Source organism: Mytilus californianus, unplaced genomic scaffold, assembly GCF_021869535.1.
Source record: "Mytilus californianus isolate M0D057914Y unplaced genomic scaffold, xbMytCali1.0.p SCAF_9, whole genome shotgun sequence".
Classification (NCBI taxonomy): Eukaryota; Metazoa; Mollusca; class Bivalvia; order Mytilida; family Mytilidae; genus Mytilus; species Mytilus californianus.
In genome coordinates, this window is record NW_026262745.1 from 86,842,761 (window position 1) to 86,869,434 (window position 26,674).

Sequence of the window (26,674 nt, forward strand, 5' to 3'; positions counted from 1 at the left end):
TAAACATCATTTAAATTTTTTAGTACATACATGTAAAAAAGGGTAAATGTAGAAATTTAGTATTGAAGAGGCTAGGATTCTTTTGGAAATTTATCTAAGCTCAGATCAAAGGTAAACATTCCTGCACAAAAAATGAGGTAAAACAAATCTAGGAGTGGACGCCTCTAGGAAAATTTCGGTTTTTAATTTGCAAAAAAAAAAACATTCTCGGATCCGATAAAAATTCGTTGCCACCAACCTCTGAAGTCCAAATAATCACTTCTTCACCTTCAATGATTATTTTTGAGTTATATTCTAGCTAAACTTGCTTACTAAGTAAGATAAATATAGGGTATATTGAAATAAATATTTGGAAAAAAAAAAAGAAAAAACAGTTAAAATAAAAAACAGGTTCTGTAATGTATTGATATTTTTATGGTCTTTTTTATTCTTGTTGTGTTTGTATTTATTATCGTACAAATAAAAGTATAACAAATGTAATTTACTTTGTTTTTCTTGTTTATTGTTTTGTTGAGATTTTATGACATGTTGTTTATATTTTCTTCTGTTTTTATATTTCACTTTTGTTTTTCTTTTTATTTTAGGCATGTTATTTAAAAAAAGGGAACCTTTTAATAACTATGTGACTATCAGTTTTGTTGGTGCTGTAACACTCATACTTTCAACAAGAATACATAAAACTCTTTTACTTAACGATAGATCGAGAGCACCTTTAATTTCTGTAACTGATTTCCAATAAATATTTTTTTCTAAATAAATAAATAGCGGTGTTAACGTTCATTTGGACCCTTTTTACCACAAAATTTGCTCTGAGTACAGACAAACCTGCGCATGTTGAAAAGTGTTAGGCATAGCATGCCCTAGTTAAATAAATTACTAATGCATTGTATGTTTTAGAAAATTTAAAACGTAACTGGATTTTGCAGAACACTTTTCCCGTCCCTTCAGAAGATGATGAAAAAAACATACAGTTGAATTTCACTTGATATGGTCCACTCAGGTACACCAATTATTGTCAGGTATCTGTTGTCATTCTATTGCCAGGTCAATCAATACAGTTCACTTCAATTATTACCTGTGGGGAAGTTCTCAAACCTCTTTTCCAACTTAGGTTTTTTTTAACCTTCTGCAGGAATGAAAAAAAAGTGCACTGTAAAAACCAGTAAAATTTTTGATATTCTAAAACATGAAATATATTTGAATTTCATTTATCTGGGGCATGTTATGCCTTAAAACTTTTCCAGATGCACAGGTTTGTCTGTACTTGGAGAAAATTTAGAGGTGTGCGTATTAGATGAAATTGGTTGTGCCCTTGCATAGGAAGTTAGTTGAGAGCAGAAAAATAAACACATCTCGCACTTGGTACTTTAGTTGAATGGGCCGTACTTGTCGACAATCTTACATTTTGTAAACAGTGCAACATGGGTTTACTTCTTCTAACCAACGAGTTAGTCAAAAGAGGGATGAAGTTTGGTGTTTCTGTACAATGCTTTACAATGTGAAATTACATACATTTATAAAAAAAACATATCTAGCCATGATAGATGCATTCGGAGGTCCCAAGGGGGTGATGAATGTTATAACAACACTCAAATTGCCCTTCATTTCACAGTAGAACCTGAAGGCCATGGAAAGCAGAGCAGGATGAATGATTGAAGAGTTTATCAACGTGAGAATGGAAAAGAGAGGAGAAGCTTTTTGTAGCTGAAATGAGGTTTGGGTTTAAAAGTAAATACAATTAAGTCAATCAATATAAGTTTTAAGGTTAAGTTGTAGCTTTTGACTTGCAGGCTGTTATTTTCATTATTATTATGCTAGTATGATTATTAAATCTGTTTATTTCTATAAAGAATTTCAAGTTTATTTTTGTAACTGATAATATTTACCACTTTATTGTATTTAGCAAAACATTTTAAGAATACCTACTTATATACATTCCTGATCATCAAAATGAACATGTAGATATTTCAGATTTCATTTTCAGAGATTCAACCGTGTTAAAGACGTGAGTGTAATCCCTCAAAACTCACAAAACACACAATTGATAAGGTAAATTAGATCTTAATGATTATGTTTGATGTTTGTTTAAAAAAAAGTCAATCGTTATATATGTAGTGTATCTAAGTAAGTAAGTAAGTAAGACAGTAAGTAAGTAAGTAAGAAAGTAAGTAAGTAAGTAAATTGTATTTCAAGTCGGCATAAAAATACATGATAATAGACAAAACATGCTCTGGTGAACTTTTTAAACGACTATCACATAAAAAATCTGATAAAGGAATAGAATAACTGGTCGTTCTAGCAAAAGTATTCGATAACATTCAATAATCATGAATAAATATAGGAAAATGTATGAAATGAAATGAGTGATGTAGTAGCAGTGTCTGAAACCAGGTGAAATGTTGCTTTATACAATGAACATTAAGTAAAGAGATAAATACACTCTCAGTAATCCGTATCTCTCTAATGCCAACTTATATAGATACAGTTTATTACAAAATCGTAGCTACTTGCATATCAAGGAAATGAAGATAAATTACTTTTGTTTTAATTTCAGAGATGCCAACCCTGTTTATGACTATGAAGAAATTATGCTAAATTGAACACTTTTCTAAGATGAGGAACAGATAATCATGGCCAAAACTGTTTTATTTAAAATTTGTTCTTATCCTAGAAATAAAAGTTTGTCCGGACAAAGAATTCGTGATTTCATACAGCAACATTTTAATATTTTCTAAGTAATGCATAACATTTTTTAAAAATTTTTTTTTATTATTATTTATTCTGTTGTTTTACATTGTTAATTGATATACGTGTTCTATGTTTCGTCTTGAACATTGATAAATGTGAAGCATAAACACATACAATGTATACATGTATTTGCGAATTATCTACTTTGTTTGAAAGTTGACAGCTTCATGAGATGTTCAGTCTATTTGTTTCTCTTTTTGTCCATAATGTAATGATACAGGATTTGAATTTTAATCTATAAAGTTGGACAAACTATTCATACCACTTAGAACAGAGGCAAGCATATTATAGTTGTCAATTAAACATATATTTTGATAAAATAGCATTTACAGTTTAATTCTATTTGTGTAACTTAAAAAGGTTAATTATAAGGCTGTTTTTGCAATATAGATTAGTAAGTCATTCTATGGAGATTTCAGAAAATTACATACTATATAAACCCATACATATACACTTGAAGACGAACAGGGGGAGAGCGTTGTATATATAACCCAAACATGTTGTAAAATCTCGAATATTTTGTGGATTTCTATTTTATAGTAAGAACCCATAGAACCTGCTCTTTACAAAACGTTTTGCATCATTAATTATTAATCAATAAAATAATGTCCTGTTATTCTTGTCGTTTTCCATTATTGACCAACGCAGTCAGAATGGAAATCTACCGTAGTAAACGTGTGATTATGTGTTGTTTGTAGTTACTTGGGCCTTTACTACAGATTTTGCATGCTTATATCAAACATGCAGTTCATCAAGGCATAAGCGCATAGATCATACTGAAGTCCACGTCATTAACTGTTGGAAATTCCATATTAAAAGAAATTAATGTACTACAAGAACAATACCAATCAGATAATATAGATGCACGAAAACACATCACATATTTAACTTCAATTGAAACACAGTAGCTTGGGGGATTTTATATAAATCCTTATTCAAGGAGTAAGGATGTCAGTCAGAAAAGATATCATGAACTCAAAAAATGTGAATGTGTAAACATTGTTAAAACTTTATGAAAAATGCGGCAATTTACTTGTCCGAATATCCAGCCCACATTGATGTTGGCGTGACATACGTTACCGAATTGACCAAAACAGTGGCACATTATTACTATGTCAATGATGTGAAATGTAATATAAAATTAGTAAGAGTAAATGGTTCTCTTTATAACACTCTAATATGGAATAATAGTACAAACTTGTCAAATCGTAGCAAACAATTAATTTTTAAATCATTTCCAGGATCATGTATCAATCGTTAACTATAACGACAATGCATGTCATGCCGAAAAAGTCGTGTAAAAAATACACATTTATTTTTAAATTTAACTAAAATAAGTGTTCAACCTAACCAATATATATAAGAAGATGTGGTATGAGTGCCAATGAGATTACGCTCTATCCAAGTCAAAATGTATAAAAGTAAACCATTACAGGTCAAAGTACGGTCTTCAACACGGAGCCTTGGGTCACACCGAACAGCAAGCTATAAAGGGCCCCCAAAAGTACTAGTGTAAAGCCATTCAAACGGGAAAACCAACGGTCTAATCTATATAAAAAAACGAGAAACGAGAAACTCTTATGAACCACATCAATAAACGACAACTACTGAACATCAGATTCCTGACTTAGGACAGGTGCAAACAATTGCAGCGGGTTTAAACGTTTTGATCACACCAAACATTCACCCTTATCTCAAACAATAGTGTAACATCACAACATAGAAAGACACACTATAAAATATCAATTGAAATGGCTTAACTCAATCAAAAGACATATTAACACCAGTGAACATACACTGAACAAATAAATTTGATCTATGATACAATGTAAATACAAAATAAATTCTATTACTCCTGCAAAGTGTAAAATATACAGACTTCGACTATTTCTTTTCACAGAATAACAACTAGTTAGAAACAATTGAAAGTTACTGATTTTTATTAAAAAAGAATATCACATAATTTATTGTTGACAATACACACATTTACTAAAGAAAAAGCTGAAAGAAACAGCACTTTTTAATCAAACAATGCAGGACCCTAAATGTCTTTCCAAATGTTATACATCTTTAAACTGAATTAAATGAGAGAATAATTGTATATGGGTATCCGTGCATATCATTAACGAATGACCGATCGCTGACGGTTGTTACGGTATTTCTAGGTTAGAATCAATCAGATAAGTCTACATTGTATTGATCGCATATTATTCAAGGACCAGTCAAGTACACGTTATAGACTATTATGTTTAAATTTTCAAGTTCAGAATTATGTCTAAAGTTGCAAGTATGGAATTGGCACTTTACGAAGAAAAACGGCTGAAGTACGATGCCACTACATCGTTCAAAACAGGAGAAGAAATATTTGCACTTTAAAATTATGCCATCAAAAATTGAGGAAACTGTAGACTGATACAGTATGTGTAAAACAACCCATCATACGATAAATAATTGCGGTAATGTCGGTACAAGATGTTCAAGAATATCTTTTTAAGTAGCTTTTCTAGTTGTTGTAGACAAACGTTCAAGTAACCTAAGACATTATAGCTCACGTTTACAACGTGTTTACAACAATTCTTCATGATGTACGCTATGTGCTAAATCATAGTGTTATCATATGATTAAAAAAAAAATTACGTTTTTGTCAACTGAGAAACAGAAAACCTACAAAAGATAGTTACATTTTTTTTTAGCAATTTCAAATTTACATTGCTTTGATTTTATGTAAAAAATTCATTCCAAGATATAACAAGTAATGATTGCCAGTAACTGTTAGCAATCTAATGCGTTTGTCTATGTATGAAATATGCAACACGCCTTCTTTATGAAAAGAACAAAATAAAACTCTCATTCAAAACTATGAATTTATAGTATAATCTTGATCATTAATAAAGTATCTACATCGAACTTACATCAACGATATCTTTTACTATCTCCTTTAACTCCTGTTTGTGGATGTTTATAGCATCAACAGTCATATTTCTAATTATTTTCCTAAATAAGTCTGATAGAACCGAGAAGTATTTTGCCTTCTTTTTGTTGACTTCCTCGAACTGCAAAAAGAATGGTTGTTTGGAGTTAACATCAAAAGAAACTGCTGGTACAGTTAATATACATGGAAAAAGTACAAATATACTCTCTTTCTTTGCGTGTTTTTCGAATCTGGATTCTAGTAGTTTTTACATAAAACTGAACGCTTGACATATGGAAGTGTGCTTTTAACATCTTGAAGATGATTAGTAATTACAATACTCATGGAAAGAAAAGTTCAAAAGTAGCTTTGTGTATAATATGTGATATCTGGTCCCCTTCATTGAACATAATTTGCTTATTGTCGGTTGATATTTATTCACCCAGAAGACGCTTTCCAAGCCGACGTATAAGGTTAATGTATATGTTATGGAGTTTAGTATGACGTTCATTTTCACTGAACTAGTACATATTTGTATTTAGTGGCCAGCTGATGCCCGCCTCCGTGTGCGGGATTTTCTCGCTGTGTTGAAGACCCGTTGCTGGCCTTCGGCTGTTATTTGCTCTTTGGTCGGGTTGTTGTCTTTTTGACTAAACCCCATTTCAATTCTCAATTTAATTGCATATAACATTTTTTTGAAGCAATATTAACATTCAGGATTTTTGATTTGTATGGCTTCGGTTCATGAGTGTGTCAATAAAATAACATTTTATATGTAAACGCTTGTTTCACCTAGTCTAAAGTAAAGCGGTTTTATAATATTTTTACGTGTATATATTATTAGTAAATAAGTAGAGAATTCAAACCTGTAGCACGGCTTTTTGAAATTCTTCACAAGAGTCCAATATGTTTTTAGAAATTGATTGATATATCCCATAAACCTGTTGTATCTCTCCTTTAATTTCCATTCGCAGTTCTTCCATACCTTTTTCATCACATGTCTTCTATTGGAGAAATTGTGTTTTCAAATTTGTTTATTCTTGTAATAATGAACAGTTTAACGTATTACACTCCTAAACGTGTCCATCCCCCCAAACGTATCCGATTCCTCAAAACGTGTCTTTTTCGCCCAAACGTGTCAGTCATAAATCATAAATTGACCAAACATGTCTGATTTCACATACCTCAAACGTGTCCGAAAATTATTATTCACCAATACGTTACATCTTTAAGACGCATGAACGTCTCACAAGTTTTAGCACTATTATGCATACAGTGACGTCAAAAATGTTAACGGCAAGTCAATTGTACGATTGAAGATGCTGGATTTCATTTGGAAGGTAAAAAAAAAGATTAAAGCCAAATTGAAAGGACATAAATGCTGAGGTGTTTTGGGCACAATTACCGGAAATTAAAAAAAGGAACAGAGTTGAAGGAAGAACATCCAAAATTTATTAGCATTAGCTTGTTTAACGCCGCTTGTTTATATTCAGCATAATAGCAAGTTCGATTTGCAACATATAAATTAACTCTTTACTAATGATTGATTAATGTTCAGTGAAAATTATTTCATAGATATTTAGAGCGAACATAAACAAATTGCAATTAATTAGTTTTGTTCAGTTAAATTCATCGTTTAAGAGATGAATTCTTTTGTTCCAATATACTCCAGTACTCCAGTGATTCTAAGCTACATACATATTACTGATTTTTGAGGATAGTGCACTAACATGTTTTATCAGCTCTTCAAAGTATGTACTGGTATAACGTTTTTGGGTTCGAGCATTTCTAAAGAGACATAAACAAGAGGAATGAATTTGCATGTATCATAAGCATCTCTGATACCAACCTTATAATTCATAACCGTTATTTACCTAAAGGTATCGTTAAAATACGTTAAAACTATATGCATAAATTCCAATATTAAATGTAAGTTATTTTGAATGTGCATCTCCTTTTAACTGTCATATTACGTTAAATCAATTGTGAAAGAGGTAATAATCGACTAGCAAAAAGTAATGGATTTACTGATTGTTGCTTGTCGCAATTATTTCATGCATATCTAAGACAATAAATTGATTTATTGATGGTTGTTTAACATCCAGTGTGACATTTGTCATGCATATTCTTGACTTAAACATATTAATGATAAATACATCAGGTAGATATATATCTTCCTACACGAGGTTTCTGATGTAACATCCCCATTCTGCCTGGACGTGGCTATATACTTTAACATAGCACATAGCCAAACGGACGCCAAACTGTCACAAGGATTTTTAAACTGTCGGTTGGAAGAAGACCTTATTAACCATATGTCTGTTCTCCAGTCACGCTTGGAGGTATGACAATAGATGAATGAGAGTAAAATTAAAAGGAATAAACGTCAATAGAAGAACAATTACAAAATTACATATTTAATATTGTTGGACATTTTATTGTTACTTGAAGGCATACAATTACGTTAATTGCATGAGCATTTGCAAATATGGACAAGGTTGAACCTTCATAAAAGGTAACGTTAAGGCTTTATACGGACACGTTTTGGGGAATGGACCATTTGGGCGTTCTTTAAAAAATGGACACATTTGGGCAGTCTTAAAAAATGACACGTTTTGGGGCCATTTAGCACCTAGATATGTTTTGCAGTTCAGTCACGTCATATAGTCAGACAGTTTGGGGGAATCGGACACGTTTGTGGGGAATGTACACGTTTCTGAGTGTAACATATTAATAACAAAAGCAAGTAATATTGAAGCATTTTCTCCAGAAAGAAGTCTTTGTCACACAACTGCTCGGAATCTTATAATGATTATCTATCCTTGATACATTGATTTATCACATAACACTGATAATGGGATGTGATTGATCAATGTACTTATGGTTATAACTGCATTATTGCGCGTTTTGTACCAAGATTAAACATGATTGATTGTACTATTGACAATAAAACCACATTAAATCATAATCATGATAATAAGCGATTTAAATCTAACATGAAGGGCACACGAGTTACTATAAAAATAAGGAAATGTGGTATGATTGACAATGAAACAACTGTCTACCAGAGCTCATATGAAGTGGAATTAAGGAATTATGGACCTCATTAAACACTTTATTTTGTACAAGATACCTCTTCAAACACATTTTTTCTTGTTCGTACATCTCATTTGCTACCGTAACAGAATATGACAAAATTGTTTTTCCGAATTGCTCGTTAGATGTATAGAATGTCGAGAAACAATTTAACTGAATAGATCTGAAGATTCCATGTGCAGTTATTTTCCTTTATGGTTTCGGCATAAGTGAAACATAAACCTAACGCATAAACCATTAGTGAAAGAGACCCAATTTTGTCTGATTTGGGCTCGTGGGTTTATCAAAACGATATTAATTTTAAGATCAAATGTGAAGGTCATATTTTAAAACTTTTTCTTGTGCATGCATCTTCAAAAACCGAAGATAGATATCCACGAAAGATGTTTAACTAATGTTGCATCCTATCGTAAATGAAATCATTATAATTCAAACCTTATAGTGTCTTTTAATTGGAGTTCAATTAAGATTCGGGTGTACCTGCCATGTGCGGAATTTGAACTCACAACCTCAGTGACATTTTTTAAACCAGAAGTAAGTAGCTACTTATCTCCTTTTCAGAGTATTTGAAAACAATATCAGTGTTTACATTTTGTTCAGTGTTTACATTTTGTTAGCATTTGGGGTGGAAAGTCCTTCAATCATTCTCTTCTATTCATCAAGTTATCTGTTGACGTAGTATAATCATGAACTAAAACTTGGTCATCAAATATACATAAAAAAAACACACAATTTGGCTGAAATGATTCTATTTGAAAAGACCTGATGTTAGATAAAAAAAATGATATTTCTTTATATAATATGAAAAAGAAGATGCGGTATGATTGCCAATTAGACAATTCTTCACAAGAGACCAAATGACACAGAAATTAATAACATTACAAGTTCCAAAGCCAGCAAAGGTTAGAGGTATTGTCAAGTAAATATACGATGATTTTGCTCATCTTTCTGACTTTGTGTACATATTAAACAATACTCGAAAAACTAAAAGGTGCCACGGTTGAAACTGAATCGAGAACACAAAATTATTTTAGACCAGGAGTGGCCGCAAATGTATATTAGGTTAAGATAATAATTAAATAATCGAAAAAATTACCAACACAATAATAAACAATTAAGCAGTCACAACTTTATAAATTTTAATACGAGGTGTAATGATAGTGAAATAAAATCATTCCGCGGGTCAATTGATAGTATTTTGATCTGATTAAAATTTTACAATATAAATGGCAGTTCTAGCCTTTCCTGAACAATCTTCTTTGTTTCTTGCGTGTAGTATTTGTTATGCCATTGTTTATGTTTGAATTTTAGTTAAGCATTTATCATCAAAAAAACCTCCTCAACAACGTTACCAAAACACATTCTCAAGGAGGTTACCAATAACAACATCTCAGTCTTGACAGGTCCGTACAATTGGATGAAAGCACTAGACACTGAAAACATTTTGTTCACTTACTTTTGCCATTTTTCATAAACACATAATTATGTACATGTGGTTTAACTTCTTTGCCTATTAATACATATGTATGTATCTGAGTAATTGAAAGTAAAATGTCGAATAAAACACTCAGAATTACATAGTAATAACTGTTGTGTTAAGGCCGTGCGATTGTCAGTAGCTGCTTATGTAATAGTTCGTGTTTCTACGGACAAATCAAACAACATTTCATTTCCTAAAAAACACTTTCAATATGAATCATTAATTTACAGAATAAGATCTTAATCACCAATAACATATGTTTATTATCAAACTTACATCATGTACATCAATCAATTTTATTTTTTTTCTGATATTCTTTACTCGTTTCCCAGTTTCACTTTCTTCAAGATAATAAACTGGCATATGTTCAACTAGTTTATCAAACGAAGTTGATAAAACCCAGAAGTATTGCGTGTTGCTGTCATCTTTGAGCTGAAAGGAAAATATTTGTGAAACAACTTATTTCAACTGCTTGTAAACTATAGTTATGATACATGCAATTACTAAAGATATAAACTGTGTTGTCTTCATAAATATTTTAACTACTTAGTCTAACGTAGACCGAACGCTTGACAATAGGACATTGCAACATGTGCAATATAATCTAAGATCATCCATGACTGTTTCCGAAATTTTATTTTATTTTTACTTCATATATTTTCCTAGATGTAAAGCATTATTTCTTTTTTTTTGTGTATGCATTATATTAGAAATAACATGTATATGTGCTTGAAATTCCTGGATCCAATGTATATGTATTGCGCATGGATTCATCAGAGTGAATATTACGAAAGAAGTTTTCTCAAAATGGTCTTACGGAGTGTGATACAAGAAAAAAATTTCGAACGGACCAATCCGTTTAGAATATTTGTAGATCAGAAAAGAATTTAAAAATGAACAGGCTATTTCCTTTTTAAGCAAGACTGACGTTAAAGTAACGTATCGTTAAATTGCATTCTTGCTTTATTACAACATTATGATTCGGTTCATGATAATTTAATATGTGCATATTATATGAAACTGATTGTTCTGCCTAGTCATAATATTTAAACAAGAATGTGGTTTTAACATATTGAAAAGTGTTTATATCAATAGTATAATTTAAAGAAAAAATACCTGTGATGTGTCCTTAACGAATCGCTTATAATAAGCTGGTAATTCTCTGTAAATCAAATCATAATCCTCCATCACCCTTTGCACCACGTCTCCGATTTTATTTTGCAACTCGTACATCCTTTTCGTATTAAGTGTCTGCAATTAATTTGAATAAAAAACTTGTTGCCGTTATCAGCATACATAATAACATAATAAAAAAATTAAGTCAAACGAAAGCAATATATCTGGGGGCAAGCTTTCATCACAATGTAGTAAATAAATTACCGAAATAATATAAAAAAGAACAGAATTAACACTAGGTATAGTGTATGGCTGGACTCAAATACGATAAAAAAGAAATGTAAGCAAACAAACTTCCTTTCTGGTAAGACGTACAATAGATGATTGCACCTACAAGAGAGGCGAAAGGTACCAGATGGACATTCAAACTCATATAAGTAAAAAATAAACCGATAACGCAATGGCTAAAAAGAAAAAGAGACTAATAAACAAGCAATAGTACACCGAACACGACTGAGCAACATGAACCATAACAAAAACTTGGGGGGGGGGGGGGGGGGGGATCGCAGGTGCTCTGGAAGGGTAAACAAATCCTGCTCCACATGTGGCACTCGTCGTGTTGTTCATGTTATTACAAACCCAGTAATATGTCTGATTAGGTAGGTTGCATTCGGGGAAATGGGACGGGATTGTAGCTATGACATTAAGAACACATCTGCTATCATATGTGAAACGGATATTCCTGACGGTCAAGCAACTGGTGATGGCGTTCGTAACACTTACGAAGGGATGATTATAAATTCATCATTTTGAACTCTTGGTTAAAAAGCTTTCCTGTGAGCAGCAATCCTCTATCAAAAGCATGATAGGAAATACAAGCCCTGAAATATTGCATCAACTGGGAGATATATACTCCATATGCAGACGCACCTGGAATGTTGCTACATAGAAATGGGAAGTTCACCATTGAAAAACTGTAATCATCTCTTTCGTCGTAATGTCTTGTTTTCAACCGACCCTCTCTGTTTATTTTCTATATGTAAGTCAAGATATGTGGCAGACTTTATTGCGTCTGTTGTATCCTTTATCTTCAGTTCGATTGGATAGATGCGTTCAGCATTGTCACCAAATTTTGAACTATTTATTTAGAGAACATCTATATAGCGGAAAGTAAAGTTTAAGGATATTGCTAACATCTTTTCTTTCTTCCTATGAAGTTCTTGTAGGAAGCAAGTCTCATATGAATAAAGGAACAAGTCGACAAGAAGGGGAACAGTTTGTTCCCATGAAAATGCCAATTGTTTGTTGACAAACACGTCCTCCAATCGTTACAAATATGTTGTCAATCAAGAAACCAAACATCTTGATAATGTCAAATACCATATTATAAAAGGTAATCGTTATGAATAGATATATTATGTACCCCATACTTTGTTATGGATGTGAAGTTAGCAGCCGGTTAGTTATTCGATATTCGATATTCAATATCCAACCGGCTGCTAGCAGTCGGTTCGATATTCAAATTTAGTTGAAAATCATAAAAAATATAATATTTGATAACATTAAAAGCATGATTTTTATAGTTGAAAGGAGTGAAAAGATACGTAGGAAATCGTTTTATGACCCCTTCAAGTTGTCTTAAACTCTCGTTGTCCTCAAATATAAATCCTTATTAATGCTTATGTAATTTGCATATTTGTCTTTATGTAATATAGATTTTTATCAATAAAACGACATCAAAACTGTAATTTTATATCTAATATTTCTTAAAACAAAAACAAAAACCGATCACTCTAAAAAAAATTTAGAAATATAAATAGAAATATATATGGAAAGCACCAAAAAAAGAAATACATAGTGAAAACCTACCTGAGACCGCTTAAATGACGGTGAGACCCCCCTGTTCTTTCAATGTCCATAAAATTCGACGAATTCATAGACTCTGTATAAATAAAGATTGTATCAAAAGGATTTCTCAGAAAAATGTCATCTTCGATATCTACGGAGGGCTTAGATTGTCACTTTTCAGCTAAAAATTGTCAAAATTTCAAGACAAAGGACACAGGGCAATGATGAGAGCCCCCTGGTATCTCAATCTGCCTAATATTAAGCAGAGAGTTAGTTAATAGGTAGATACAAACGTTAATAAAAGGAACTTGGGTACACTTCCTGTCTTCTATGTTTACGGAGGGCCCAAAGTGCCAGTTGGATATTCAAAATATATAGCAAAAACCTACCTGAGACCGCTTAAATGACGGTGAGACCCCCCTGTTCTTTCAATGTCCATAAAATTCGACGAATTCATAGACTCTGTATAAATAAAGATTGTATCAAAAGAATTTCTCAGAAAAATGTCATCTTCGATATCTACGGAGGGCTTAGATTGTCACTTTTCAGCTAAAAATTGTCAAAATTTCAAGACAAAGGACACAGGGCAATGATGAGAGCCCCCTGGTATCTCAATCTGCCTAATATTAAGCAGAGAGTTAGTTAATAGGTAGATACAAACGTTAATAAAAGGAACTTGGGTACACTTCCTGTCTTCTATGTTTACGGAGGGCCCAAAGTGCCAGTTGGATATTCAAAATATATAGCAAAAACCTACCTGAGACCGCTTAAATGACGGTGAGACCCCCCTGGTCTTTCAATGTCCATAAAATTCGACGAATTCATAGACTCTGTATAAATAAAGATTGTATCAAAAGGATTTTTCAGAAAAATGTCATCTTCGATATCTACGGAGGGCTTAGATTGTCACTTTTCACCTAAAAATTGTCAAAATTTCAAGACAAAGGACACAGGGCAATGATGAGAGCCCCTGATCTCTCAATCTGCCTAATATTAAGCAGAGAGTTAGTTAATAGGTAGATACAAACGTTAATAAAAGGAACTTGGGTACACTTCCTGTCTTCTATGTTTACGGAGGGCCCAAAGTGCCAGTTGGATATTCAAAATATATAGCGAAAACCTACCTGAGACCGCTTAAATGACGGTGAGACCCCCCTGTTCTTTCAATGTCCATAAAATTCGACGAATTCATAGACTCTGTATAAATAAAGATTGTATCAAAAGGATTTTTCAGAAAAATGTCATCTTCGATATCTACGGAGGGCTTAGATTGTCACTTTTCAGCTAAAAATTGTCAAAATTTCAAGACAAAGGACACAGGGCAATGATGAGAGCCCCCTGGTATCTCAATCTGCCTAATATTAAGCAGAGAGTTAGTTAATAGGTAGATACAAACGTTAATAAAAGGAACTTGGGTACACTTCCTGTCTTCTATGTTTACGGAGGGCCCAAAGTGCCAGTTGGATATTCAAAATATATAGCAAAAACCTACCTGAGACCGCTTAAATGACGGTGAGACCCCCCTGTTCTTTCAATGTCCATAAAATTCGACGAATTCATAGACTCTGTATAAATAAAGATTGTATCAAAAGAATTTCTCAGAAAAATGTCATCTTCGATATCTACGGAGGGCTTAGATTGTCACTTTTCAGCTAAAAATTGTCAAAATTTCAAGACAAAGGACACAGGGCAATGATGAGAGCCCCCTGGTATCTCAATCTGCCTAATATTAAGCAGAGAGTTAGTTAATAGGTAGATACAAACGTTAATAAAAGGAACTTGGGTACACTTCCTGTCTTCTATGTTTACGGAGGGCCCAAAGTGCCAGTTGGATATTCAAAATATATAGCAAAAACCTACCTGAGACCGCTTAAATGACGGTGAGACCCCCCTGGTCTTTCAATGTCCATAAAATTCGACGAATTCATAGACTCTGTATAAATAAAGATTGTATCAAAAGGATTTTTCAGAAAAATGTCATCTTCGATATCTACGCAGGGCTTAGATTGTCACTTTTCACCTAAAAATTGTCAAAATTTCAAGACAAAGGACACAGGGCAATGATGAGAGCCCCTGATCTCTCAATCTGCCTAATATTAAGCAGAGAGTTAGTTAATAGGTAGATACAAACGTTAATAAAAGGAACTTGGGTACACTTCCTGTCTTCTATGTTTACGGAGGGCCCAAAGTGCCAGTTGGATATTCAAAATATATAGCGAAAACCTACCTGAGACCGCTTAAATGACGGTGAGACCCCCCTGTTCTTTCAATGTCCATAAAATTCGACGAATTCATAGACTCTGTATAAATAAAGATTGTATCAAAAGGATTTCTCAGAAAAATGTCATCTTCGATATCTACGGAGGGCTTAGATTGTCACTTTTCAGCTAAAAATTGTCAAAATTTCAAGACAAAGGACACAGGGCAATGATGAGAGCCCCCTGGTATCTCAATCTGCCTAATATTAAGCAGAGAGTTAGTTAATAGGTAGATACAAACGTTAATAAAAGGAACTTGGGTACACTTCCTGTCTTCTTTGTTTACGGAGGGCCCAAAGTGCCAGTTGGATATTCAAAATATATAGCAAAAACCTACCTGAGACCGCTTAAATGACGGTGAGACCCCCCTGTTCTTTCAATGTCCATAAAATTCGACGAATTCATAGACTCTGTATAAATAAAGATTGTATCAAAAGGATTTCTCAGAAAAATGTCATCTTCGATATCTACGGAGGGCTTAGATTGTCACTTTTCAGCTAAAAATTGTCAAAATTTCAAGACAAAGGACACAGGGCAATGATGAGAGCCCCCTGGTATCTCAATCTGCCTAATATTAAGCAGAGAGTTAGTTAATAGGTAGATACAAACGTTAATAAAAGGAACTTGGGTACACTTCCTGTCTTCTATGTTTACGGAGGGCCCAAAGTGCCAGTTGGATATTCAAAATATATAGCAAAAACCTACCTGAGACCGCTTAAATGACGGTGAGACCCCCCTGTTCTTTCAATGTCCATAAAATTCGACGAATTCATAGACTCTGTATAAATAAAGATTGTATCAAAAGGATTTCTCAGAAAAATGTCATCTTCGATATCTACGGAGGGCTTAGATTGTCACTTTTCAGCTAAAAATTGTCAAAATTTCAAGACAAAGGACACAGGGCAATGATGAGAGCCCCCTGGTATCTCAATCTGCCTAATATTAAGCAGAGAGTTAGTTAATAGGTAGATACAAACGTTAATAAAAGGAACTTGGGTACACTTCCTGTCTTCTATGTTTACGGAGGGCCCAAAGTGCCAGTTGGATATTCAAAATATATAGCAAAAACCTACCTGAGACCGCTTAAATGACGGTGAGACCCCGTGTTCTTTCAATGTCCATAAAATTCGACGAATTCATAGACTCTGTATAAATAAAGATTGTATCAAAAGGATTTCTCAGAAAAATGTCATCTTCGATATCTACGGAGGGCTTAGATTGTCACTTTTCACCTAAAAATTGTCAAAATTTCAAGACAAAGGACACAGGGCAATGATGAGAGCCCCTGATCTCTCAATCTGCCTAATATTAAGCAGAGAGTTAGTTAATAGGTAGATACAAACGTTAATAAAAGGAACTTGGGTACACTTCCTGTCTTCTATGTTTACGGAGGGCCCAAAGTGCCAGTTGGATATTCAAAATATATAGCAAAAACCTACCTGAGACCGCTTAAATGACGGTGAGACCCCCCTGTTCTTTCAATGTCCATAAAATTCGACGAATTCATAAACTCTGTATAAATAAAGATTGTTTCAAAAGGATTTTTCAGAAAAATGTCATCTTCGATATCTACGGAGGGCTTAGATTGTCACTTTTCACCTAAAAATTGTCAAAATTTCAAGACAAAGGACACAGGGCAATGATGAGAGCCCCTGATCTCTCAATCTGCCTAATATTAAGCAGAGAGTTAGTTAATAGGTAGATACAAACGTTAATAAAAGGAACTTGGGTACACTTCCTGTCTTCTATGTTTACGGAGGGCCCAAAGTGCCAGTTGGATATTCAAAATATATAGCGAAAACCTACCTGAGACCGCTTAAATGACGGTGAGACCCCCCTGTTCTTTCAATGTCCATAAAATTCGACGAATTCATAGACTCTGTATAAATTAAGATTGTATCAAAAGGATTTCTCAGAAAAATGTCATCTTCGATATCTACGGAGGGCTTAGATTGTCACTTTTCAGCTAAAAATTGTCAAAATTTCAAGACAAAGGACACAGGGCAATGATGAGAGCCCCCTGGTATCTCAATCTGCCTAATATTAAGCAGAGAGTTAGTTAATAGGTAGATACAAACGTTAATAAAAGGAACTTGGGTACACTTCCTGTCTTCTATGTTTACGGAGGGCCCAAAGTGCCAGTTGGATATTCAAAATATATAGCAAAAACCTACCTGAGACCGCTTAAATGACGGTGAGACCCCCCTGTTCTTTCAATGTCCATAAAATTCGACGAATTCATAGACTCTGTATAAATAAAGATTTTATCAAAAGGATTTCTCAGAAAAATGTCATCTTCGATATCTACGGAGGGCTTAGATTGTCACTTTTCACCTAAAAATTGTCAAAATTTCAAGACAAAGGACACAGGGCAATGATGAGAGCCCCTGATCTCTCAATCTGCCTAATGTTAAGCAGAGAGTTAGTTAATAGGTAGATACAAACGTTAATAAAAGGAACTTGGGTACACTTCCTGTCTTCTATGTTTACGGAGGGCCCAAAGTGCAAGTTGGATATTCAAAATATATAGCGAAAACCTACCTGAGACCGCTTAAATGACGGTGAGACCCCCCTGTTCTTTCAATGTCCATAAAATTCGACGAATTCATAGACTCTGTATAAATAAAGATTGTATCAAAAGGATTTCTCAGAAAAATGTCATCTTCGATATCTACGGAGGGCTTAGATTGTCACTTTTCAGCTAAAAATTGTCAAAATTTCAAGACAAAGGACACAGGGCAATGATGAGAGCCCCCTGGTATCTCAATCTGCCTAATATTAAGCAGAGAGTTAGTTAATAGGTAGATACAAACGTTAATAAAAGGAACTTGGGTACACTTCCTGTCTTCTATGTTTACGGAGGGCCCAAAGTGCCAGTTGGATATTCAAAATATATAGCAAAAACCTACCTGAGACCGCTTAAATGACGGTGAGACCCCCCTGTTCTTTCAATGTCCATAAAATTCGACGAATTCATAGACTCTGTATAAATAAAGATTGTATCAAAAGGATTTTTCAGAAAAATGTCATCTTCGATATCTACGGAGGGCTTAGATTGTCACTTTTCACCTAAAAATTGTCAAAATTTCAAGACAAAGGACACAGGGCAATGATGAGAGCCCCCTGGTATCTCAATCTGCCTAATATTAAGCAGAGAGTTAGTTAATAGGTAGATACAAACGTTAATAAAAGGAACTTGGGTACACTTCCTGTCTTCTATGTTTACGGAGGGCCCAAAGTGCCAGTTGGATATTCAAAATATATAGCAAAAACCTACCTGAGACCGCTTAAATGACGGTGAGACCCCCCTGTTCTTTCAATGTCCATAAAATTCGACGAATTCATAGACTCTGTATAAATAAAGATTGTATCAAAAGGATTTCTCAGAAAAATGTCATCTTCGATATCTACGGAGGGCTTAGATTGTCACTTTTCAGCTAAAAATTGTCAAAATTTCAAGACAAAGGACACAGGGCAATGATGAGAGCCCCTGATCTCTCAATCTGCCTAATATTAAGCAGAGAGTTAGTTAATAGGTAGATACAAACGTTAATAAAAGGAACTTGGGTACACTTCCTGTCTTCTATGTTTACGGAGGGCCCAAAGTGCCAGTTGGATATTCAAAATATATAGCGAAAACCTACCTGAGACCGCTTAAATGACGGTGAGACCCCCCTGTTCTTTCAATGTCCATAAAATTCGACGAATTCATAGACTCTGTATAAATAAAGATTTTATCAAAAGGATTTCTCAGAAAAATGTCATCTTCGATATCTACGGAGGGCTTACATTGTCACTTTTCAGCTAAAAATTGTCAAAATTTCAAGACAAAGGACACAGGGCAATGATGAGAGCCCCTAGTATCTCAATCTGCCTAATATTAAGCAGAGAGTTAGTTAATAGGTAGATACAAACGTTAATAAAAGGAACTTGGGTACACTTCCTGTCTTCTGTGTTTACGGAGGCCCAAAGTGTCAGTTGGATATTCAAAATATATAGCAAAAACCTACCTGAGACCGCTTAAATGACGGTGAGACCCCCCTGTTCTTTCAATGTCCATAAAATTCGACAAATTCATAGACTCTGTATAAATAAAGATTGTATCAAAAGGATTTCTCAGAAAAATGTCATCTTCGATATCTACGGAGGGCTTAGATTGTCACTTTTCAGCTAAAAATTGTCAAAATTTCAAGACAAAGGACACAGGGCAATGATGAGAGCCCCTGATCTCTCAATCTGCCTAATATTAAGCAGAGATTTAGTTAATAGGTAGATACAAAAGTTAATAAAAGGAACTTGGGTACACTTCCTGTCTTCTATGTTTACGGAGGGCCCAAAGTGCCAGTTGGATATTCAAAATATATAGCAAAAACCTACCTGAAACCGCTTAAATGACGGTGAGACCCCCTGTTCTTTCAATGTCCATAAAATTCGACGAATTCATAGACTCTGTATAAATAAAGATTGTATCAAAAGGATTTCTCAGAAAAATGTCATCTTCGATATCTACGGAGGGCTTAGATTGTCACTTTTCAGCTAAAAATTGTCAAAATTTCAAGACAAAGGACACAGGGCAATGATGAGAGCCCCTGATCTCTCAATCTGCCTAATATTAAGCAGAGAGTTAGTTAATAGGTAGATACAAACGTTAATAAAAGGAACTTGGGTACACTTCCTGTCTTCTATGTTTACGGAGGGCCCAAAGAGCCAGTTGGATATTCAAAATATATAGCAAAAACCTACCTGAGACCGCTTAAATGACGGTGAGACCCCCCTGTTCTTTCAATGTCCATAAAATTCGACGAATTCATAGACTCTGTATAAATAAAGATTGTATCAAAAGGATTTTTCAGAAGAATGTCATCTTCGATATCTACGGAGGGCTTAGATTGTCACTTTTCAGCTAAAAATTGTCAAAATTTCAAGACAAAGGACACAGGGCAATGATGAGAGCCCCTGATCTCTCAATCTGCCTAATATTAAGCAGAGAGTTAGTTAATAGGTAGATACAAACGTTAATAAAAGGAACTTGGGTACACTTCCTGTCTTCTATGTTTACGGAGGGCCCAAAGTGCCAGTTGGATATTCAAAATATATAGCGAAAACCTACCTGAGACCGCTTAAATGACGGTGAGACCCCCCTGTTCTTTCAATGTCCATAAAATTCGACGAATTCATAGACTCTGTATAAATAAAGATTGTATCAAAAGGATTTCTCAGAAAAATGTCATCTTCGATATCTACGGAGGGCTTAGATTGTCACTTTTCAGCTAAAAATTGTCAAAATTTCAAGACAAAGGACACAGGGCAATGATGAGAGCCCCCTGGTATCTCAATCTGCCTAATATTAAGCAGAGAGTTAGTTAATAGGTAGATACAAACGTTAATAAAAGGAACTTGGGTACACTTCCTGTCTTCTATGTTTACGGAGGGCCCAAAGTGCCAGTTGGATATTCAAAATATATAGCAAAAACCTACCTGAGACCGCTTAAATGACGGTGAGACCCCCCTGTTCTTTCAATGTCCATAAAATTCGACGAATTCATAGACTCTGTATAAATAAAGATTGTATCAAAAGGATTTCTCAGAAAAATGTCATCTTCGATGTCTACGGAGGGCTTAGATTGTCACTTTTCAGCTAAAAATTGTCAAAATTCAAGACAAAGGACACAGGGCAATGATGAGAGCCCCTGATCTCTCAATCTGCCTAATATTAAGCAGAGAGTTAGTTAATAGGTAGATACAAACGTTAATAAAAGGAACTTGGGTACACTTCCTGTCTTCTATGTTTACGGAGGGCCCAAAGTACCAGTTGGATATTCAAAATATATAGCGAAAACCTACCTGAGACCGCTTAAATGACGGTGAGACCCCCCTGTTCTTTCAATGTCCATAAAATTCGACGAATTCATAGACTCTGTATAAATAAAGATTGTATCAAAAGGATTTCTCAGAAAAATGTCATCTTCGATATCTACGGAGGGCTTAGATTGTCACTTTTCAGCTAAAAATTGTCAAAATTTCAAGACAAAGGACACAGGGCAATGATGAGAGCCCCCTGGTATCTCAATCTGCCTAATATTAAGCAGAGAGTTAGTTAATAGGTAGATATAAACGTTAATAAAAGGAACTTGGGTACACTTCCTGTCTTCTATGTTTACGGAGGGCCCAAAGTGCCAGTTGGATATTCAAAATATATAGCAAAAACCTACCTGAGACCGCTTAAATGACGGTGAGACCCCCCTGTTCTTTCAATGTCCATAAAATTCGACGAATTTATAGACTCTGTATAAATAAAGATTGTATCAAAAGGATTTCTCAGAAAAATGTCATCTTCGATATTTACGGAGGGCTTAGATTGTCACTTTTCAGCTAAAAATTGTCAAAATTTCAAGACAAAGGACACAGGGCAATGATGAGAGCCCCTGATCTCTCAATCTGCCTAATATTAAGCAGAGAGTTAGTTAATAGGTAGATACAAACGTTAATAAAAGGAACTTGGGTACACTTCCTGTCTTCTATGTTTACGGAGGGCCCAAAGTGCCAGTTGGATATTCAAAATATATAGCGAAAACCTACCTGAGACCGCTTAAATGACGGTGAGACCCCCCTGTTCTTTCAATGTCCATAAAATTCGACGAATTCATAGACTCTGTATAAATAAAGATTGTATCAAAAGGATTTCTCAGAAAAATGTCATCTTCGATATCTACGGAGGGCTTAGATTGTCACTTTTCAGCTAAAAATTGTCAAAATTTTAGGACAAAGGGCACAGGGCAACGGTGAGAGCCCCCTGATCTCTCAATCATTCTAATATTATGCAGACATTTAGTTAATAGGTACAAAATTAGCTGAAAAGTGACAATCTAAGCCCTCCGTAGATATCGAAGATGACATTTTTCTGAGAAATCCTTTTGATACAATCTTTATTTATACAGAGTCTATGAATTCGTCGAATTTTATGGACATTGAAAGAACAGGGGGGTCTCACCGTCATTTAAGCGGTCTCAGGTAGGTTTTTGCTATATATTTTGAATATCCAACTGGCACTTTGGGCCCTCCGTAAACATAGAAGACAGGAAGTGTACCCAAATTCCTTTTATTAACGTTTGTATCTACCTTTTAACTAGCTCTCTGCTTAATATTAGGCAGATTGAGAGATCTGGGGGCTATCATAATTGCCCTGTGCCCTTTGTCTTGGAATTTTGACAATTTCTAGCTGAAAAGTGACAATCTAAGCCCTCCGTAGATATCGAAGATGACATTTTTCTGAAAATCCTTTTGATACAATCTTTATTTATACAGAGTCTATGAATTCGTCGAATTTTATGGACATTGAAAGAACAGGGGGGTCTCACCTTCATTTAAGCGGTCTCAGGTAGGTTTTCACTATATATTTTGAATATCCAACTGGCACTTTGGGCGCTCCGTAAACATGGAAGACAGGAAGTGTACCCATATTCCTTTTAGTCACGTTTGTATGTACCTATTAACTAAATGTCTGCATAATATTAGAATGATTGAGAGATCAGGGGGCTCTCACCGTTGCCCTGTGCCCTTTGTCATAAAATTTTGACAATTTTTAGCTGAAAAGTGACAATCTAAGTCCTCCGTAAATATCGAAGATGACATTATTCTGGGAAATCCTTCTAGTACAACCTTTACATATACAGAGTCTATGATTAAGTTGGATTTTATGGACATTGAAAGACCAGGGGGGTCTCACCTTCATTTAAGCGGTCTCAGGTAGGTTTTCACTATATATTTTGAATATCCAACTGGCACTTTGGGCGCTCCGTAAACATGGAAGACAGGAAGTGTACCCATATTCCTTTTAGTCACGTTTGTATGTACCTATTAACTAAATGTCTGCATAATATTAGAATGATTGAGAGATCAGGGGGCTCTCACCGTTCCCCTGTGCCCTTTGTCCTAAAATTTTGACAATTTTTAGCTGAAAAGTGACAATCTAAGTCCTCCGTAAATATCGAAGATGACATTATTCTGGGAAATCCTTCTAGTACAACCTTTACATATACAGAGTCTATGATTAAGTTGGATTTTATGGACATTGAAAGACCAGGGGGGTCTCACCTTCATTTAAGCGGTCTCAGGTAGGTTTTCACTATATATTTTGAATATCCAACTGGCACTTTGGGCGCTCCGTAAACATGGAAGACAGAAAGTGTACCCATATTCCTTTTAGTCACGTTTGTATGTACCTATTAACTAAATGTCTGCATAATATTAGAATGATTGAGAGATCAGGGGGCTCTCACCGTTGCCCTGTGCCCTTTGTCCTAAAATTTTGACAATTTTTAGCTGAAAAGTGACAATCTAAGTCCTCCGTAAATATCGAAGATGACATTATTCTGGGAAATCCTTCTAGTACAACCTTTACATATACAGAGTCTATGATTAAGTTGGATTTTATGGACATTGAAAGACCAGGGGGGTCTCACCTTCATTTAAGCGGTCTCAGGTAGGTTTTCACTATATATTTTGAATATCCAACTGGCACTTTGGGCGCTCCGTAAACATGGAAGACAGGAAGTGTACCCATATTCCTTTTAGTCACGTTTGTATGTACCTATTAACTAAATGTCTGCATAATATTAGAATGATTGAGAGATCAGGGGGCTCTCACCGTTGCCCTGTGCCCTTTGTTCTAAAATTTTGACAATTTTTAGCTGAAAAGTGACAATCTAAGTCCTCCGTAAATATCGAAGATGACATTATTCTGGGAAATCCTTCTAGTAAAACCTTTACATATACAGAGTCTATGATTAAGTTGGATTTTATGGACATTGAAAGACCAGGGGGGTCTCACCTTCATTTAAGCGGTCTCAGGTAGTTTTCACTATATATTTTGAATATCCAACTGGTACTTTGGGCGCTCCGTAAACATGGAAGACAGGAAGTGTACCCATATTCCTTTTAGTCACGTTTGTATGTACCTATTAACTAAATGTCTGCATAATATTAGAATGATTGAGAGATCAGGGGGCTCTCACCGTTGCCCTGTGCCCTTTGTCCTAAAATTTTGACAATTTTTAGCTGAAAAGTGACAATCTAAGTCCTCCGTAAATATCGAAGATGACATTATTCTGGGAAATCCTTCTAGTACAACCTTTACATATACAGAGTCTATGATTAAGTTGGATTTTATGGACATTGAAAGACCAGGGGGGTCTCACCTTCATTTAAGCGGTCTCAGGTAGGTTTTCACTATATATTTTGAATATCCAACTGGCACTTTGGGCGCTCCGTAAACATGGAAGACAGGAAGTGTACCCATATTCCTTTTAGTCACGTTTGTATGTACCTATTAACTAAATGTCTGCATAATATTAGAATGATTGAGAGATCAGGGGGCTCTCACCGTTGCCCTGTGCCCTTTGTCCTAAAATTTTGACAATTTTTAGCTGAAAAGTGACAATCTAAGTCCTCCGTAAATATCGAAGATGACATTATTCTGGGAAATCCTTCTCGTACAACCTTTACATATACAGAGTCTATGATTAAGTTGGATTTTATGGACATTGAAAGACCAGGGGGGTCCCACCTTCATTTAAGCGGTCTCAGGTAGGTTTTCACTATATATTTTGAATATCCAACTGGCACTTTGGGCGCTCCGTAAACATGGAAGACAGGAAGTGTACCCATATTCCTTTTAGTCACGTTTGTATGTACCTATTAACTAAATGTCTGCATAATATTAGAATGATTGAGAGATCAGGGGGCTCTCACCGTTGCCCTGTGCCCTTTGTCCTAAAATTTTGACAATTTTTAGCTGAAAAGTGACAATCTAAGTCCTCCGTTAATATCGAAGATGACATTATTCTGGGAAATCCTTCTAGTACAACCTTTACATATACAGAGTCTATGATTAAGTTGGATTTTATGGACATTGAAAGACCAGGGGGTCTCACCTTCATTTAAGCGGTCTCAGGTAGGTTTTCACTATATATTTTGAATATCCAACTGGCACTTTGGGCGCTCCGTAAACATGGAACACAGGAAGTGTACCCATATTCCTTTTAGTCACGTTTGTATGTACCTATTAACTAAATGTCTGCATAATATTAGAATGATTGAGAGATCAGGGGGCTCTCACCGTTGCCCTGTGCCCTTTGTCCTAAAATTTTGACAATTTTTAGCTGAAAAGTGACAATCTAAGTCCTCCGTAAATATCGAAGATGACATTATTCTGGGAAATCCTTCTAGTACAACCTTAACATATACAGAGTCTATGATTAAGTTGGATTTTATGGACATTGAAAGACCAGGGGGGTCTCACCTTCATTTAAGCGGTCTCAGGTAGGTTTTCACTATATATTTTGAATATCCAACTGGCACTTTGGGCGCTCCGTAAACATGGAAGACAGGAAGTGTACCCATATTCCTTTTAGTCACGTTTGTATGTACCTATTAACTAAATGTCTGCATAATATTAGAATGATTGAGAGATCAGGGGGCTCTCACCGTTGCCCTGTGCCCTTTGTCCTAAAATTTTGACAATTTTTAGCTGAAAAGTGACAATCTAAGTCCTCCGTAAATATCGAAGATGACATTATTCTGGGAAATCCTTCTAGTACAACCTTTACATATACAGAGTCTATGATTAAGTTGGATTTTATGGACATTGAAAGACCAGGGGGGTCTCACCTTCATTTAAGCGGTCTCAGGTAGGTTTTCACTATATATTTTGAATATCCAACTGGCACTTTGGGCGCTCCGTAAACATGGAAGACAGGAAGTGTACCCATATTCCTTTTAGTCACGTTTGTATGTACCTATTAACTAAATGTCTGCATAATATTAGAATGATTGAGAGATCAGGGGGCTCTCACCGTTGCCCTGTGCCCTTTGTCCTAAAATTTTGACAATTTTTAGCTGAAAAGTGACAATCTAAGTCCTCCGTAAATATCGAAGATGACATTATTCTGGGAAATCCTTCTAGTACAACCTTTACATATACAGAGTCTATGATTAAGTTGGATTTTATGGACATTGAAAGACCAGGGGGGTCTCACCTTCATTTAAGCGGTCTCAGGTAGGTTTTCACTATATATTTTGAATATCCAACTGGCACTTTGGGCGCTCCGTAAACATGGAAGACAGGAAGTGTACCCATATTCCTTTTAGTCACGTTTGTATGTACCTATTAACTAAATGTCTGCATAATATTAGAATGATTGAGAGATCAGGGGGCTC

At 34.9% G+C, this 26,674-nt stretch overlaps 1 protein-coding gene across 1 annotated transcript in view; it reads right to left on the reverse strand.

The window, feature by feature from the left end:
* Positions 1–26,674, reverse strand: part of LOC127714317 (transient receptor potential cation channel subfamily M member-like 2) — a 156,349-nt gene that overhangs the window by 38,431 nt on the left and 91,244 nt on the right. Inside the window, exons 15-18 of the mRNA XM_052220378.1 lie at positions 11,352–11,486; positions 10,512–10,667; positions 6,526–6,663; positions 5,661–5,801 (exon numbers count right to left, since the gene is read on the reverse strand). Of these exons, the coding sequence (XP_052076338.1) occupies positions 5,661–5,801; positions 6,526–6,663; positions 10,512–10,667; positions 11,352–11,486 (570 nt within the window). The remainder of the gene's footprint in view (positions 1–5,660; positions 5,802–6,525; positions 6,664–10,511; positions 10,668–11,351; positions 11,487–26,674) is intronic.